At 35.1% G+C, this 15,472-nt stretch overlaps 1 protein-coding gene across 1 annotated transcript; it reads right to left on the reverse strand.

Annotated features, from left to right (window-relative positions):
* Window positions 1–490: 490 nt before the first annotated feature.
* LOC123542472 (zinc finger protein 271-like) lies at window positions 491–12,136 on the reverse strand. Its single transcript, XM_045328365.2, has 2 exons — window positions 12,080–12,136; window positions 491–6,193 (listed from the first exon to the last, which is right to left on the reverse strand). Exon 2 carries the CDS (start codon window positions 6,157–6,159, stop codon window positions 3,058–3,060), a length of 3,102 nt encoding a protein of 1,033 aa, XP_045184300.2. The 5' UTR covers window positions 6,160–6,193; window positions 12,080–12,136; the 3' UTR covers window positions 491–3,057.
* Window positions 12,137–15,472: the final 3,336 nt, after the last annotated feature.

Here is a 15,472-nt window from a genome sequence, read left to right on the forward strand (position 1 = left end):
GTGTGACCTTGACCTTAGACCTAGTGACCTGGATCTTGCGCATGACACTCCGTCTCGTGGTGGTGAACATTTGTGCCAAGTTATATCAAAATCCCTCTATGCATGAAGAAGAAATGCTCCGGACAAGGTTTTCATTCTTGTATCCTTTGACCTCTAAGTATGACCTTGACCTTAGACCTAGGGACCTGGTTCATGCGCATGACACTTTGCCTCGTGGTGGTAAACATTTGTGCCAAGATATATCAAAATCCCTCCAAGCATGAAGAAGATATGCTCCGGACAAATTTTTTTAAGAAAATATGATAAAGGGGAATAACTCAAAAAAATAGGCAAGGTAGAGTTATTGTTCTTGCACACTGCACTTCCTCCCAATGCGTTCTATCAGTGTATGAAGTTTGAAGAAAATCCCTCCAGTACTTTTGGAGTTATGCTCCGGACAAATTTTTTTAAGAAAATATGATAAAGGAGAATAACTCGAAAAATAGGCAAGGTAGAGTTATTGTTCTTGCACACTGCACTTCCTCCCAATGTGTTCTATCAGTGTATGAAGTTTGAAGAAAATCCCTCCAGTACTTTTGGAGTTATGCTCCGGACAAAATTTTTTAAGAAAATATGATAAAGGGGAATAACTCAAAAATAGGCAAGGTAGAGTTATTGTTCTTGCACACTGCACTTTCTCTTAATGTGTTCTATCAGTGTATGAAGTTTGAAGAAAATCCCTCCAGTACTTTTGGAGTTTTTTTTTTGCTCCGGACAAAGATCGTTGCGGACGCACGGACGGACGCACGCACGGACGGACAGCATTTCTAATATCCCCTTCGCCTTTGGCGGGGGGATAAATAAAGGGAGGTAATTTGACAAAAAATCAGTCCAAAGTTATCTACCCTGATTGGCTCAGATCAACTAATGACAATAATGAAATTTCAAATAAGTCCCTAAATGAAGCTGCTATTGTGCAGACAAGGTCAAAATAGCTCATTTTTGCCCTTTCAGGGGCCATAACTCTGGAACTCATAACGGAATCTGGCCAGTTAAAGAAAGGAACCAAGATCTTATGGTGATACAAGTTGTGTGCCAGTTTGGTAAAAATCAAATCATAAATAAAGCTGCTATTGTGCAGACAAGGTCAAAATTGATAATTTTGGCCATTTCAGGGGTCATAACTCTGGAACCCATAATGGGATCTGGCCAATTCAAGAAAGGAACCGAGATCTTATGGTGATACAAGTTGTGTGCAAGTTTGGTTAAAATAAAATCATAAATGAGACCAACATCGTGCAGACAAGAAACTGTTGATGCACGGACGCACTGACTGACTACGGACGAAGGGTGATCATGAAAGCTCACTTTGTCACTATGTGACAGGTGAGCTAAAAACCAAATCTGCAGGTAGAATTCTGGTTTGAAACAATGAATAAATTTTTCAGTTATAATCAACTGAAAAAAATTCAAACTGTTCTACGTGATATTCAAAACGCTAAATGTGTGTGTAAATAATAGCAAACTAAAACCCAAAATTTACATCAAGGGACATAACTTGCGTGTAAATGGTATGTGGGTAAAACAAGAGTTATCATTATTTATTTGTCAGAGAAAGATAGTACAAAGTCCTATTTTGAAATAAAACAATAAAGACAATGATGTTTATGTACAAACAAAACAAGTTGTAATTAAAGTCATGACATTTAGGTGTGATCATTAGTGTTACAATAAACAACTACATAATTAAAATATGTGGCATTGTTTTACACTTCTTTCTTCTTTGATGCATTCACTTGCAAAAAAAAACTATAATTATAAAATAAAACTTTGTAAAACAATGAAATTATTATCATAAAATAAAAGTTTTATATCTTTTGCATGTCACTGCGAGATCTATTATTAGATAATATAGTCTGTATAAAGCCGTCACAATAACCAGAATAGTTACTGTGTAATTAATGTGTTGAATGTGATTTCAACTCTGAAAATACATTAATATATTATGTATGTATTAATCGGATATTTGTCTTTTGATGATACTTTCAAATACAAAATGTCCATCATAAATAGGCAAGTTACTGCGTAATCAAGATTTTTAATGTTACTGCCTTCATATTTAGATATAATGATAACAATATCCATGCAAAAATGTTCATCATAATCTGACACAGTCAATTTTACTTTCACCATTTTAATAAAACTTTCCATATAGATATTTTCACCAAGATCAGGCATATTACTGAGAAATCAAGATTTTTAATAATGGTGCAACCTTTCTATTAAACTATTTACACAAAACTTTTCCTTATAATCAAACTCTTGATTATGTAATCTTGATATCTAGATAAAACGAAAACACTACATGATAATAAGAGAAAAGGGAAATGATTTTGTCAATTATTAAACCTGCCAAGAGTGGTCATCTTATGTTGATGCTAAAAATGTATGTAGAATTTGAAAACTTTTAAGTCAAGAAATTTCTGAGAAACATGCCTACTTGTTAAACTTTCACAAAATTTCTATGCTAAAAGGTGACTAAGACATGTTTGAAAACTGAAAACATTTGGTACGGCAGCTTTAGAGAAATCTGCTTGTGGCAGACACCGACGCTGACTGAAGGGTGATGACTAAATTTGGAAAGCTTCCTCACATAAAGATTTCTACAACACAAGTGGTTTAGATACATATTGGTGAGGGGTTAGGGAAATGATTCTAAATCTAAATGTATCATTTCATAATATTTTGGGGATGATAATATTTATCATAAACAGACGTTGCTGTGTAATCAATATTTTTATGCAAGTACAACCTTTAAACCCTATCAACCAAATGTTTATCATAATCAGCAATGTTACAGGTTACAATGTTAGTTTTAAATGTCTCTACAACCTTTTTATGATAACAAAATATAAAGATGTTCACAATAATCAAGATTTTTATACCTGCATAAACTTTTATATTCATATAATACTATCCAATGAAAAATCTCCATGATCAAACTAGTTTTTACATAACTAAAATTTTAATTGTCAATGCCACCAAAATGTTTACATACCACTGTTCATATCAAAACTGTCAGTTAGACGAGTTACTGCTTTTCTGATTGCAGCTTACTGCATGGTCTTTCATTTCATCGTAGCCTATAAATTCTGCCAAGCAGTCAACACACTCGTATACATTATTAATATCCATTCTATGCCTTTCTTCGTGTTGCTCAAAGGATTTCAGTTCTATATAATCTTTCTTGCAGACAATACATACATACCTATCATTATTTGAAAGACATCTCTTCGTGTGTTTCTTCAAGTCACTTCTGCTTGTATACCTTTTGTTACACTTCAAACAAACATACTTTCTCTCCTGATCCATAACGCCAGTCATCTGCTTATCGACAGAATGGACTCGTTTGACATGCTTACACAAGTTACTTTGTGTTTTAAAACCTTTGTTACAATGTACACAAAGAAATGTTCTTTCCACTGAGTGGCATAACACGTGTGTTTTTAGATGTTGTTTAGTCGTAAATGTTTTCTGGCAAACGCTGCAGCTGTAAGGTCTATATCCAGTATGTACGGAGTAGATGTGCACCCTGAGACCGTCCTTCCTCGTGAATCCCTCACCACAAACAGAACAAACAAAAGGTTTGATCCGAGAATGAGTGAGTAAATGCCGCTTCAAATTGCCATGCAACGTGAAAACCTTATCACATATCTTACATGTATGCATGTCCTCGCCCTCCATTTCTGAATTTTTTTCTTCTTCCTCATCGTTTCTGATAGACACGTTCTGATCTTCATTCGTAACATGATTTATTATGTCAGCGCAATCAAGTTCCTGCCTGTCTGAAACCGGAAGTGGTATGGTACCATGCCCGCCTTCAGACTCACTTAAATCGTCATTACTAGTATCATTCTTGCTTAACTCATGTTCCAAAACATCTACCAACTGCACTGTTTTATCACTTCCATTTAGTTGGCAGGTATCTGAATGTAAAATAACTGTAGAACTGTGACCTCTAGGGTTGTCCACTAGTTCAATATCTTCTGGTGATTTCACCTCTTCAATACAGGTGCTATGTACACGAATACGGCTACGGTCTGTATCCGGTTTTTGTACCGGAGATGCACTCACTCTCTCAATATTATTCTTTCCATATATTGATTGACTACACACTGTTGTTTTCTCTGGATGTTTTCTCTTGATATGCTTTGCAAGATCAGACTTTGTTTTGGACCTTTTCCCACAAGTACTACATGGAAAGTTCCTGACTGATGAATGTCGAAGTCTATGCTCTTCTAAGTTGCAACTCGTTACAAATCTCTTTTTGCAGGTGTCACATTCGTACGCTTTCTTTCCAAAATGAACACTTGACGTATGTAACCTCAGTGCATCTTTTCTTGCAAAGCCCTTACTACACATTGTACATGTATAGGGCAGCTTACTGCTGTGCAAAACCATATGTCTCCTTAGATGACAATGAGAAGAAAATGTTCGTTGACATATATCACATCTATTAGCATTATTATTTTCAATATCGGTATCTTTATGTCTATACACTCCTTGAATGTCATTGCTACTAATGTTTGTACTTGTGTCTACCACTTTCATCTCATCTCGATATTTATCAACATTTCCCTTTGTTCGGTAAGCGTTTTGATAACTTAAATTGTTTTGTTCACTGACATCTATCTCGGTATCATCTTCAGAGATGTGGTTATCTGGTTGTAGTTTGCTATTTTCTGCATCTGATCCATGTTTTGATAATTTCTGTATTATCCTGTCATTCTGACCCAATATTTGAAAGTTTTTACCGACCTCAACAGGTTCATTATGTACTCTTTTCATGTGTTTACCTAAGTCGCCTCTATATTTGAAGTCTTTATTACATAAACAACAGGTATATCGCGGCATTGGTAAGTGATAATTCATATGTGCTTTCAAATTCTGCTTTAAAGAAAAGGCTTTGTTACAAATGTCACAAGAATAGAGCTTTTGGTCTTTGTGAACTGAATTTACATGATCTTTCAGGTGATCTCTACGTATAAAACCTTTCAGACATATAGCACACGAAAACGGTTTATCATCGGTGTGAATGTACATATGTCTTTTCAAGTTTCCATATGATGAACACGTTTTCCTGCATATATCACACCTGTGTTCGATTTCTGTTTTTTTATCTGCACTAAATGTCGTTCCAACTTTAATCTGGTCATATTCTGCAGCTGATCCGTGTTTTGATGGTTTCTGTGTTATCCTGTCATCCTGATCCAATATTTGAAAGTTTTTATCGACCTCAACAGGTTCATTATGTACTCTTTTCATGTGTTTACCTAAGTCGCCTCTATATTTGAAGTCTTTATTACATAAACAACAGGTATATCGCGGCATTGGTAAGTGATAATTCATATGTGCTTTCAAATTTTGCTTCAAAGAAAAGGCTTTGTTACAAATGTCACAAGAATAAGGCTTTTGGCTTTCATGAAATGAATTCATATGCTCTTTCAAACGCTCTCTACGTATAAAACCTTTCCGACATATAGCACACGAAAACGGTTTATCCTCAGTGTGAATGTACATATGTCTTTTCAAGTTTCCAAATGATGAACATGTTCTTTTGCAGATTTCACACTTATATCTCCTTTTCGCTTTCTTCTGTGACATTGAAGTAGTAAAACAATCTGTTGTGCCAACCGACTTCTTACTGTTATTTCTAATTTGTTCTTCTCCATAAACATTGTCTTGTATATCAGATGTAGTCTGTTCATCTTCGGACATAGAGTGTTGTGTTCCAGACTGTGATATTGTATCGTCTTCAGATGCACCAGCTGGTCTTCCATATTGCAATACTGTATTGTCTCGAGCATCTCGTCTACTAAGTCGACTATTTTTTCCAAAACCTCCTATATCAACAAAATCTAAACATTCATTTGACACGTTTGTATTACTTTTCTGCTTAATAAAATTTGTCTGATCAACCTGTCCAAAACATTCGTTCTCTTCTTCTGAATCGTTCTGAAAACGAACAGCAAGATCCTTCCCATTATCCACACGACTAGATTGATTTGAACGCTCAAGCCGTATCAAATCTAGCTGTACTCGGCTACATTTTGATTTCAGCTGTTTCAGTCTCTTGTTCAATCGAAGTTTCAGGGAATGTCCTGAACTACACTGCCTCATTCTGGAGTGCCTTTAGGAAAGACGAAACTTTAAACTGAAAAAGAAAATGCATGTATGGTACTTTCATATGTGTATATAAAACAATTGCATATGATTTTTTTTTCACTGGGCAGGAGTGACAGAATTTTCTGAGTTAAATGCCCATAATCTACACTAAATCCTATCAAGAATTACTAGTGCAAAAACAACTTTATCTGACTTCGCCGCCGACGCCCCAATGATTAAAATACTATTCCTCAATCCTCGAGCTAAACACCGGCGTGGTCAGGTATGGCGGCTGAACAAAAGAAGTGTATCATGAACACAAGTAAGTAAAGTAAAATGCATTGTAAAGTTTATTTCTTTTATACTCAGCGGTGAGGGCCAGCATAATCATACTAAGAAACTAAACTGAAAGTTTGAAAGAAAACGGTAAAAAACTGCATTTTCCGGGATAGCGGAAGGGCGAATGCATTGGGGTGAGAGAGGTGGATTAAGAAATACTGAGAAACAATTTCACAGAACTATGGTTAAAACAAGAGCTCCGTTTTTAGGTGCCACCGCTCCTCTGTAAGTGCTTGACGTAAGGCAACAAACAAGAAACGTTTTGTGTTTTTATGTTGAGTTTCGCGTCAAACCGACAATACTATAGGTCATATGGTGACTTTCCAGATATTCGTGGTAGGGGAAGACACCAGGTGTCCCTCCGGGCTTTATTTCATCACGGGCGGGATCCTGGGTAGAACCACCGACCCTGGATGGCTTCAACACAAGAAGAATTCTACGTCCTAAGTGAGGCTCGAGCCCACATCAGTTAGGGACAATTGATTCAGCCACCTTAACCACTAAGCCGCGGAGGCCCATATATGCATGAAAAGAGTTATGGTTCTTGGCCTTCCTTGCAAAAAAATACATATGTATAGTTTCAAAGCTACAGTATTCAACACAAGTGTTCCTGAAAAAAAAAATAACCGAGAAATACCAATTTTCTAAGTTAGAAAGGGCCATATTCAGATAAGATTTATGGTTTTCGACGTACGCTACATACTAAATTAAGCAATCTGGTGAAAATAAACAAATATACAAAGTTTCAAAGCTGACGTTTTTATAGTATTCATGAAAAGTGGACCTAAATAAAAATTTTATCAAAGAAATTGCAACTTTGTAACTACAAAAAAGGCCATAATTCTTATGCAATGAAAGCGAGGGTTATGAGTCTTGGCCAACACATTCATTTATTAACAATTAACAAGTGTGCAAAGTTTCAAACCTATTGCTTAGTTTTCAAGAAAGCATACCTAAACAATTTACCAAGAAATTCTTGTTTTCAAAGAAAATGGCCATAATTCTGACGAAATACAAGCGCATGTAATTGTCCTTTGACTGCTTCATCTAATGATGACGTTCAAAGCTATACCTTCTACAGGATTGGCGAAAAAATGGACCTAAACAAATTTTTACTGCACATAGTGTGTTTTAGTGACTGTTTTATAAAAGCAATCTTCGGTTGCTGTGCATATTTGTGTTAAATTAACGATAATGCTGTATAAGAATTTGAAGTTGATGCTTTAGAAATAAAGAAATCGGACTAATAAAATATTAGTTCTTTTCTTCAAATTCCAATTCAGTGATCTCCCTTACCAATATGTAGATATTTCTAAAGTGGAAGGGAAGCAACTCCTTCGTGCAGTTTGACTTTTCTTAAAAAGACTGCCGTCAAAATAAAAAAAGTCATATTTGGAAAGTTATTATTTCGTACTGGTAATAGGAACAGTTTGGTATATTGGGTTAAAACTATCATTTCCTCCACCCTTTTTGTCAAAACGTCTATTTCACTAGAAATTTTTTTTTACTAGAAAAGTGTGCAAAATTCCGCTTTAACCAACGCCGACACTATAGCTAATAAGTGACGAAAATACCGTGTAGCTGTTGTTGTTGTTTTGTTCAAACATCAGACGGGTCTAACGTCCAAGCTGCCCATTGTAGTAAGTGCTATATGTAGATTTAAAAATATGTGAAACGGTCTGACAGTGTATAAACTTAAAATTATATTTTTGGTTTCAATAAAGGTAATTTAAAAAGCCAAGATCACGTACTTGCCCGACATTCAGTATGAATTTGGGTTTTATACTGATAAAGATGTGGATAAAGACAGTGAAGAAATATAGTATGATCGTAGGAGTACATGTAAATGTATCTATGATTGAAATTGCACAAAAAAACAGAGATCATTACTAAATATATTCAAAAGTTCCGACAACATAATATTCCTATTTTGGAAGTTTACATTTTATTGCCATGCCAGCAGAAAAGAAAACCGGGTCGTTTAATGTGATGGCGATGTCCGTCCGTCCGTCAACATTTTCCGTTTCAGAAAATATAACAGCTAAAGTTTTCAGTCTTTATAGTACGACTTAGTACCATTTGAGGACGATCCCTATTGTGTTTTTTTTAGTTCAATAGCTACCGTGACCTCGAGACTGAAACCGGTTTCTGGATTCTACCTCAGAAAGTATAATAGCTACAGCTTAGAATTTTACACACTGATTAATTACCATTACAGGAAGATTCTTACTGTTTTGGGGCCAGTGGCTCAAATGTGAGTCACAGTTACCGAAATTTATTTTCTTGTTTTTGATGAATAATCATATTCTCCCTATTTTATACTTATTAGCTTACCAAATAATGACACATTTTCAAAACCTACTTAATAATAAGTAATATACACCAACATTTAGCAAATAAAAACAGATCAACCACTAAACCTGAACTTGGTAGATAAATGACACAAATATATCGCCAGTCTAAGACGGGGAACATTTGGAGGTCGATTTTAAAATGGTTTTGAAAATAAACAATCTGTGGTTGATCAGATAAACTTTATCAAATAGAAGAAATAGAAAAAATACTTGTCAGACGAGTTCATGGATTATGTTCATATAGATGATCTTAGAGAAAATATTCTACCAAGACAGGGTACGCAAGTTGATACGTATTTATAACAGTTATTTACTGATTTACAATAAATCAAATAGGTCTAAATATAAGCTAGGGTTACGAAACTTGTCCTGTAAGATCATCTCATAATGCCGAAGACACTAAAAGCATTCTGTCTTGCAGTTTCTGAGAAACCTGCCCTTCTTACATGCGTTCCAAGTTAGAAAAGGACTTACTTTTGACAAAATAAAACTAGAGTTATGTAACTTGATGTGCGGGGTCTTCGTATGTTACCAGAAATACAAGTGAAGTTTAGAAGCATTCGCCCTGCAGTGTTTGAGACACCTACTAAAATGCAAAACTTTAACCAAAATTTGTAAGTGAGAATTGAGCATAACTTTGACAAAATATAATCCAGACTCAAGTTACTTTTCATGCGAGGTCATCTCGTGATTTAAGGATGAAATTACGATATAACGATTCAGAAATGCGATATTAACATCGAACTATTGTACTGTGTAATTGCACCCTGAAGTCGAAAAGGTAGCACGTTGGGAAAAGCGAAGGTGCAATATTGATATAGCATTGATAGCATTTTACATACCTGGGTGTGAAATTCACTCGCACTGGATCTATGAACGAAGCTGTCAAGGCGCTACACGATCAAGCTTTAAGAGCCTATAGTAATTTATTATCATTGTTTGATAAAGTGAATTTAGATGTTAAGACCAAACTTCGATTATTCGACACTATGGTAGTTCCAATATTGACATACGGGTCCGAGGTTTGGGGTGTGTATAATTTGAAGGATGTTGATAAACTCCACATGCGCTTTTGTAAATTTACATTGGGTGTTAAGAAACAAACCCCAAACAGTGCTGTATATGGGGAACTCGGAAGGTTTCCTTTGTCAATAATATGTAAGTCCAGAGCACTGAAATTCTGGTTTAAAATCATGAAAAATGTAAACTCACCTACCCATACAGCCTATATTGACTTGTGTAATAACGTTAATTCAAATTGTTGGACAACGCGAATACACTCTATAATTGACCACTTAGGATATCATAATGTACGTGTTAATTTTAATGTTGATATACATAAATTTGATATGTTTAAGACACGATTATTCGATCAATACATGCAAGATTGGAATGCATCCGTAAATGAAAGTGCTAAGCTAGATACTTATTGTAACTTTAAAACTACTTTTTGTTTTGAAAGTTATATTGTTAAATTATCAAATGATGAACTTAGAAAATGGTTTACTCGTATAAGACTTAGCTCACACAACTTAGCCATAGAAACTGGTAGATATAACAACATACCAAGGGAAAATAGAATATGTGCTTTGTGTAATAAGAATATGATTGAATCTGAATACCACTTTATGTTATGCTGTACAAAATATCATGATATTAGAAAGAAATATCTAGGTAATGTATCATGGCCTAGTAGACAGAAATACTATTCTTTGATGTCAACTAATAATAAAACTAAACTAGTTAACATAGCCAAATATATAAAAGAAGCTATGAATATCCGTATTAATACCCTTGAACAATAAACTGTTTCTGTGATTATTACATGTATATATTGCAAATGAAATGTTTTTGTATTTGTACCTGTCTTTGCCATAATGTATTATGTTTTGTAAATGGCCAAAGGCAATTTTATATTGCTGAATTTTGCCAATAAACTTGATTGATTGATTGATATCGCACTATCATACTTTAAAACATTTATTATGAATTTGATCAATTTATTGTTCAGACACAACTCTATAATTTGGCATATACACCCACCTGTAACAGTGGTTGAACATTAGGCCCCTAATTATCAAATCCATGAAAATTTAAAGAGACTGGCATAGATTTTTGAATTGGCGGATAAAACGGATAAGTCCATATTTCGAATTAAAAAATTTGAAATTTTATAACATACAGCTGGCAGTATTAAATGCTCTTTTGTAGAAAAACCACAAGTTACTTCGGATTCGAGAAAAATAATTCACGAGACCCGACTTTTTTAAGTTAATGGCATATAACCACTGTCAGTGAACATGTAAGACCGTATGATTAAATTAAGCAGCTGTAAGCCTTGTTCGAGAGTACCTAAAATATTTTATTTATTACAAATATGAAAGCGAATGTTCGGTTCATATTCTAAAAGGTCTGCATAACTCTGAAGTTTGATTATACAAAGTACAGATACTTCAGAGCTGTATTATGGCTAAAAGGGGTGTTACAGTGTTTTAGGGTATAGAGGATACTTAGTAGTTAGAAACAATGGTGGCTCCAATTCAAAGATATTAAATGAAGTAGTTTTAATATATATAAGAGATGGAAAACGTCTTTTCTTTTCAAAACATTCAGATTTTAAAATTAAAAGAAAATTCATGTGTTTCTCTCTCCCCATTGTTTAGGCCCCTGCATATGTGCTGATTTAGTGTGTACAGGTAGCTTTTTTTTTTCTATTAGTAGTTCCAAATCCACATCTAAACAAACTCCAGGATTCTTTTACTGAAAATTGAAGTAATAATGTACACACTCTTTTCAAAATCATTCAGCATTTTAAATTCCTGTCAAATAGTTTTAATTCACTGATTATTATTACAGACACGCTGATTTAGTCAGTATTGTGAGGATAGAGCTCTTTGACTTTCATATGATAATGACACATGAAAAATCATATGATGACATATGAAAAATAACACTACAAGCAAACATTTCAAAGGTATGTCAGAATGTTTATATGCAAGTCAGTAAAAGAATGATATGAAAATTTACACAAATACAAAACCTCTATACCCCCAAACCCGCTTGCAGCAGACTGAGCAGCAGTGGTGGGTGGGGTGGGAGGACAAGGGCATTTTTAAGGATGACATTTACAGGCTGTATAGGTCTGCAGCTGGCGTTTTCTTAAACTGGCAATGGACACATCTAACGCAAATGTAGCACAATATTTAAATTATTTAAATTAGATTAAAATTAATATGACTTACCTGTCAGTGTGTGATTTTTCAGTCAATTCAAATTCTGCGCGGAAAACACCATTTGTACTAGGAAAAGGGGAAGTAACTTTGATTTATTGCAATTATTCACGGTATACTGTCCTAGCAGCATTTGATGAAGAGTTTTCTGTGTTTTATGTTAAAGCTTATTTTCATAGGCCTACACGTCAGAATACTGTCATCAGGAAAAGAGGATTGAACTACCAGCCACGTTTTATCACATAAACTAAAGTATAGTGACTGGCATATTCTGTTGGAATGGGCACGATACACATCAAATATAAGATCTACAAATCTAATTTTAAAGACAAACAAGAGGGTCATGATGACCCTGGATCGCTCACCTAAGTAATATGAGCTACATATTTCAAATGTCAAACTGATGATAAAATATTAAGAAAGTCAGTAGGTCACATTCATGGTCAATGAAATTCAGTTTTACGATTTGTGTGCAAAACTGTGTATGTCATCAAAATTTCAAGGCTGTATCTTAAAAAACAAGAAAGTAGGTCAGTAGGTCAAGGTCACAGTCAAGTGACATCATATTACTTGGGGTCATCAGGTAATTATAATTTAATAGTCTTGGAAATAAAATCAGATGATTTTTTAAGTATTTTTCCTATATAACTCACATAATAACTATGTGACCCCAGGGCGGGGCCTTTTTTAACCCCAGGGGCATAATTTGAACAATTTTGGTAGAGGACTACTAGACAATGCATCATACCAAATATCAAAAGCCTAGGTTGTATGGTTTCTGACAAGAAGATTTTTAAAGCTTTTTCCTATATAAGTCTATATAAAACTTGGCACCCCGAGGGCAGGGCCTCTTTTCACCCAAGGGGTACAATTTGAACAATTTTGGTTGAGAACCATAAGACAATGCTACAAAGCAAATATCAAAGGTCTAGTGTTGTGGTTTCAGACAAGAAGATTTTTAAACTTTTTTTCCTACATAAGTCTATGTAAAACTTGTGACCCCCGGGGCGGGGCCGTATTTAACCCTAGGGGGATAGTTTGAACAATCTTGGTTGAGAACTACTAGATGTTGCTATATACCAGATATCAAAGCCCTAGGCCATGTGGTTTTGTACAAGAAGATTTTCGAAGTTTTCCCTATAAAAGTCTATATAAAATATGTGACCCCCGGGGCGGGGCCATATTTGATCCTAGGTGGATAATTTGAACAATCTTAGTAGAAGACCACTAGATGATGCTACATACCAAATATCAAAGCCTTAGGCCATGTGGTTTTGTACGAGAAGATTTTCAAAGTTTTCCCTATATAAGTCTATATAAACCATGTGACCCCCCGGGGCGGGGCCATATTTGACCCTAGGGGGATAATTTGAATGATTTTGGTAGAGGACCACTAGATGACGCTACACACCAAATATCAAAGTCCTACCCCTGTGGTTTTGGACAAGAAGATTTTAACAGTTTTTCATTTCGGTTGCCATGGCAACCAGAGTTCAGCATTGAATTCAATTCTTTGAATAATTTTGAAAGGGGGGTACCCAAGGATCATTCCTGTGAAGTTTGGTGTAATTCTGCCCAGTGGTTTTCAAGAAGAAGACTTTTTTAGGAAATGTTGACGGACGGACGACGCACGACGGACGCCGGACAATGAGCGGTCACAAAAGCTCACCATGAGCCTTTGGCTCAGGTGAGCGAAAAATGCAAGTAGGCAATTGTTTAATATCTATCGAAAGAAAAAATCTAATCTAATTATTTATCTTAATAATCCCTTTTGAGGAGTTATATATTTTGCATGTGAAGGCAAAATGGTTATTAATTAAAGTAAACGTGATGAACTGCCTCCTCGGTCCATCACCGTTGAGAAAGGGACTGAAAAATGTGCTAGTGTTGTGGGGAAGATGCAAGAATGTGGTTAGGTAGGTTCAATGTTTCTTTGAATTATTAGAAGAGGACCTGGAGTAAAGATTATTTCAATCGGGTAAAAATGTTGGACGATTTAAGGCGATCTAAAAGAAAATATATTCCCATGGGCTAAAACCTTTGATCTGAAGAAAAAAGGCAATTCCACTGGCCTAAAAACCTTTGAAGTTAGAAAGGGATCTGCAGGTAAGTCAAACAGTGGGCTAAAACATTTGACGTTTGAAGGGTTTGAGAAAGAAAGTCTTTTCCAATGGGATAAAAACCTTTGACGTTAGAATGAGACATTCAGGGGAAGTCTAATCGAGTGAGCTAAAAACCTTGGACGTTAGATTGAGACCTGTAGGTAGGTCTGTTCAAATGGGCTAAAAACCTTGGAAGTTGGAATGGAACCTGTGATCATGTCTATTCAAAGGAGTTAAAAACTTAGGACGGAAAGGAATTTTGTAATAGTCAGTGATTGTAATGACAACCCTGTATGAAAATGGGCGATACTAGCGGGATGGCTAACACGGATGCCAGTGTTTAACATGGATAGTGGTGTCTAATTTGACCCTTGCAGTAGTTCCAATCTGAATTTTCACGGGGCCGACACCTTATCAACTTAGGTCCCATTTGTTCCTCAGCCTACATATGAAACAGTAGAACAAAACCAAAACGATTACTTTTAATCATTTTATTTATACAACGGGAGGACTACATAAAGAATATGAATAAAACATATAAATAAAGATATGATTATAACATAATAATGGAAGACGTAGGATATTTGGCACAACACAATGCTGGGGGCAAATATTCCATGTAGGAATCAATGCCAAAGCTCATAAGGAACAAAACACATAAAAAAAACTAAGTATGTAGAAATAATTAAAACATCCTGAAAACTTTATAACGCTAAAAGAATTTTATACCGCATCATCTCCACACAGAGATTACCTCCCCTATTTGTCTCTTAACTGTAAGGGGAGAACACTGTGTATGAGATGGGGTGGATCCTATTGGCTGTTTTATGTGAAGTATAATGTTTACCTTGCAATGTTTATATGAAACATATTCATATTCTACTTCTTCACAAATCTGCAAAGGAATGCTTGTATATATACTGAAGATTTAACCATGCGACATGTATTTAACATATAAATTTTGTTTCGTTTCCTATATCACGCTTGTCCCTAATGATTCAATTTCTGTTAACCACCTCAGTAAACACTGACATTGAAATTTAGAATGAAACTTTCAAAGATAGATTGCATTTTAATGACAAAAGAAAATTTAGAATTTTAAATACTGAAAACCTGGTGCCTTTATGTGATTCTATTTTTCATTGAGAAACAGTTTTATTCAGTTCGGACGAGGTTGGCAGAAGTTTAAGATATAAATATGCCCTATGTGAAACACAAATCGTAAATTTATTAACCACCATCTCAAACATACATTTAGAGCATGTGGAACTAAATGGTAGGTGTCCGTATCCCATTTTTATAA

This window comes from Mercenaria mercenaria, chromosome 19 (assembly GCF_021730395.1).
Source record: "Mercenaria mercenaria strain notata chromosome 19, MADL_Memer_1, whole genome shotgun sequence".
NCBI classification, from domain to species: domain Eukaryota; kingdom Metazoa; phylum Mollusca; class Bivalvia; order Venerida; family Veneridae; genus Mercenaria; species Mercenaria mercenaria.